A 3962-nucleotide genomic window follows, 5' to 3' on the forward strand; every position below is an offset into this window, starting at 1 on the left:
CTCCCACCCGTGGGTCTGCAACCCCGGACCGGGTGAGAGCCGGGAGGGTGGCGGGACTCACCTGGCTGGTGGAGAAGCGCCGGAGCACCTGGCTGCCCCGCCGCAACATGCTGGAAAGGAGCGCTCACCGCGGCCCAGCCTGGGCGCGGTCTGCAGGTCTGCAGCTTGGGTGCCCAGAAAACCGACAGAAAGGCTCTCTGCCTGCGGGTCTCGGTCCTGCCCAAGGCCCGCCCTCTCAGCTGGCAGGGCCCCGCCCACTCCAGCTGACCCGGCTGGTGGGGCCAATCCAGTATGACCCTACTCGGCGTGACCCCCGCCTCCTGGAGAAACCGGCGGAAAGCTTGGTACAATGCTAGTGCGCAGCCCAGGGGGCCCTCCCTCGGCTCTAGCTGTGGGGCAGGGGCTTACTAGCTCTGGCACCTTCTACCACTTACACCCTCTGAGGTATTTTTGCATCTGCCATCGTAGGGGTCAATCTGTAGTGGTCAATCTGACAGCCCAAGTCACTTCCATATCACAGTCCTGAGAAGGCAGCATGCATACCTGTAAGCACGGAGCAATGAAAGATAGGGGGTCCTGATACCTATCTCATAGGGGGACAAGAGGATTTAAGGTGTAAAAAGCAATTGGCTTAGGGCGGGGCACAGAGCTGGCCCCCCATGAATAATTGATACATGCCTTTCTCCCTCACCTTTCTACAAGAAAAGCTCAGATGTGCTGAGCACTAGTCTTAAACCAGCTCCTTAGCCTGGCACTCAAGGCGGCTTGCAATCTGACATTTAAACTTATTTTCTCGCTGCCCTTTTGCACACGTAATTCAGTCTTGCCATGGAACTTGCCAGTCCCTTCCTGGACAATGCTCCCAAGAAAAACTCATCACCTGTCACTTGTCTCTGTCTCGGCATAACCAAATTCCTTCTTTTCAAAAAAAAAAAAAAAAATTAAGGATTTTGCCATAGGTCTCCTGAGTTCACCTGAGGGAGACAGAGAGACAGTGAGAGGGAAAGTCAGAAACCATCCCCAGAGGAGATGGCCGGGCTGAAATTCTCCCTCCAGGGATTCTGGGAACACAAGTAGGTGCGCCCAGAGTGAGTTTCACTCCACCAGGTACCTGGACTCTAACCGTGGTCCGCCATGTAGGAGTCCAGTGCCTTAACCACCTGCTAACCCTGCCTTCTTTTCTTAAAGGTAGAGTTCAAATGCTGCCTCCTAAAGGCAATTTGTTCAGATTCTCTCTTCCCTTAACTTCCTTATTACTTGCAAATAATCTTTCGCTCCTCTGACCTGGGAAGGATTTTTGTCTGTGCATCTCTTATGGATGTCTTCATCTGTTATTGGTATTTGTGTATCTATTATTATCTTTTTTTTTTTTTGAGAGGTTTTTGCTATAGGGCGTGTGCACCCGCCAGACAGACAGAGACAGAAAGTGAGAAATCACCACCCAGAGGGGATGGCCATGCCGCAATCCTTCTCCTTCATTCTCCTCTCACGGTCTTGGGCAGGCACACACACGTGCCAGCATGAGTTCTAAGCCACTGGGTCTGGGACGCAAACCACGGTCGACTACATGGGAGTCCAGCAACATAGCCATTACGCCAACTGCTGGTCCCTGTGTATCTATTATCTTTTCCAGCAGGTCAAGTGTATGTTTTATTTATCAGGATATTCAGTATCTAGCACTAAGCAGAGCTTTGAAAAATATTTGTTGAAAGAGAATAAATAAATAAATGGACTTAAGAGGTTAAGAAGCAGAGAAAAAGAATCATTAAATCATGGGGCACATCTGGAATTTTGCTTTGGGAAAATGCCAGTTCAGCTCAATTCCTTGACTGCACTTCACCACTCTTAACCTTCTTTTAAACTACCAAATGTTGATATTCATGTATTTGTTCTGATTTGTATATGCTGAGAGAAGAGTGGGCAACAAGCGAGGTTTTATTTTTTTCTGAGTGGAATTTCATAGTTATATATTCCCACTCCCAACTTTAGAAAGTGTAGAGTTTCAGATGTAATGAAATATTAAGTCTAATAATTTTTTTCTGCAAGAACCAAAAGTATAGTTCCTTTGATAAATGAAGGTTAGAACAGATGTAATGAGTCTGACAAACAAAAGAACCTTGCCAATCTATTGTAGATTTCTATACCCAGGAAGGGACCAAGGCAACCAAATGCTCTAAATCTTATCTTCCAGACCCTAAAACTCAAACAGGTAAGGCAACTTCTCTCCTCTCTCTCTCTTTAATTTTTTTCCCCTAATTTTAAAAACACTTCTTCCCACTTCTGACCTCTTACTCTTGCCAATTTCAGAAGCCATTTATATCTGTGTGTTCTGCCGTGTTTAGAGACCAAGGCAACTGCCGCACGGTTTTGGTTGTTTTTGTCTTTTTTTCTTCCTGTTTTCTTTTACTTTTCCTTTAAAAAAAAAATTTTTTTTTAACCTTACATTCTCATTCTGCTGTTCAGCCTCCAACACAATAAGTTTCTAGACAGGCCTACATGCACAGTAGACAAGCATCTGAATACTTTTAGGGTCATAGAAATCCTCAACCCTTACTGAACCTGCTACCCAAATGGAGAAACTCTTTATAAATCTGAACTCAAAATCTCTTTCTGTGGATACCATGTTGCAAAACACAGTAGAGGAGATAAATTGTTACAGAAATACCTTACAGTAAAGGGAAGCACATGATCTTAGTTACAGAAATCTTCAGCCAATTAGCCAAAAGTGAATACACCACCAAAAGAGGAAAATTCAAAGAAAAGAGACTGCAGAGTGAGCAGCAGGGAGAAGTACAGAGTTGCAGAGAAAGCATGACTCATCTCCCATATGCCTCTGAACTCTCAGTTGAAACCACGCAGCACAGCCTAGGTGTGCCTATTCCTTAGAAACTGTGAGGCCTTTGTAATATCCAGTTCCAAAGTAAAAAACACATGTTGCTTGGTGAGCATCAGGGAAATGGAACTGCAGAGAGATTGAGGAACCCTTCATCATCCACAGACAGTACAATGAAACTTGTGGAAATGTCTGAAAAAGAATTCAGGATATTCATAGTGACAAAACTAAATGAGATGCAGGAGATGAGACACATTGAACTCCAGAAAGTGCAAGAAAAAAGAGATGAGTTCCAGGAGGTGAGGAAGATCTTCCATGATTTGAAAGAAGAAATATATACCATAAAAAGAGATTCAAACAGAGCTGTTAGAGATAAAGGCTATAATACAGGAAATCAAATCCTACCTCGAAAGTTTTAAAAGCAGATTGGACCATGCAGAAGATCTAATCTTGGACGTAGAAGACAAAACCTCTGACCTAGAAAAAGTCACCAAAAAGACTGAGAAAATAACCCGCAAAGTGAGCATAATATACAAGAAGTACTAGAAGCGCCCAAACATCCAGATAATTGGTGTCCCAGAAGGTGAAGAAACTATTAAGGGAATCGATAGTCCCTTAGTCCATGAAATCCTGGAAGAAAACCTTTCAAACCTAGAGAGGCAGTTAAATATTCAGACCCCAGAAATATAAAAATCCTCTAAACAGAATCAACCCAAGAAGATCTTCTCCAAGGCACATCATAGTTAGATTGGCCAAAATCACAGACAAAGACAAGATACGAAAGTTGGCAAGAGAGAAACATCAGGCTATTTACAAAGGTTATCCATTGAGCCAACATCAGACCTCTCAAGGGAAACGAAGCGAGCAAGTAAATGGGAAAATATATTCAATCTGTTAAATGAAGAATAATTTCAACCATGTATACTATACGTGGCAAGATTATACTTCATGTGGGAAGAAAAGATAAAAACATTCTCAGATAAACAAAACCTGAAAGAAGTTACCAACACCAAACCAGCTCTTTAAGAAGTTCTGAAGGGAGTGCTATGTCAGGAAAACTAAAGACAGACAGGCAGAGTTAAGAGAACAAAAAGCAACCAAGAAAATGACCAACTTAATGGTAGGGAAA

At 43.5% G+C, this 3962-nt stretch overlaps 1 protein-coding gene across 1 annotated transcript in view; it reads right to left on the reverse strand.

Annotated features, from left to right (window-relative positions):
* Positions 1-194, reverse strand: part of ALDH1L2 (aldehyde dehydrogenase 1 family member L2) — a 73503-nt gene extending 73309 nt beyond the window's left edge. The window contains exon 1 of the mRNA XM_006141433.3: positions 62-194. Coding sequence (XP_006141495.1) covers positions 62-109 — 48 coding nt within the window. The 5' untranslated portion in view covers positions 110-194. The remainder of the gene's footprint in view (positions 1-61) is intronic.
* Between the last annotated feature and the right edge of the window lie 3768 nt (positions 195-3962).

Source organism: Tupaia chinensis, unplaced genomic scaffold, assembly GCF_000334495.1.
Source record: "Tupaia chinensis unplaced genomic scaffold, TupChi_1.0 Scaffold000054_1, whole genome shotgun sequence".
Taxonomy (NCBI): domain Eukaryota; kingdom Metazoa; phylum Chordata; class Mammalia; order Scandentia; family Tupaiidae; genus Tupaia; species Tupaia belangeri.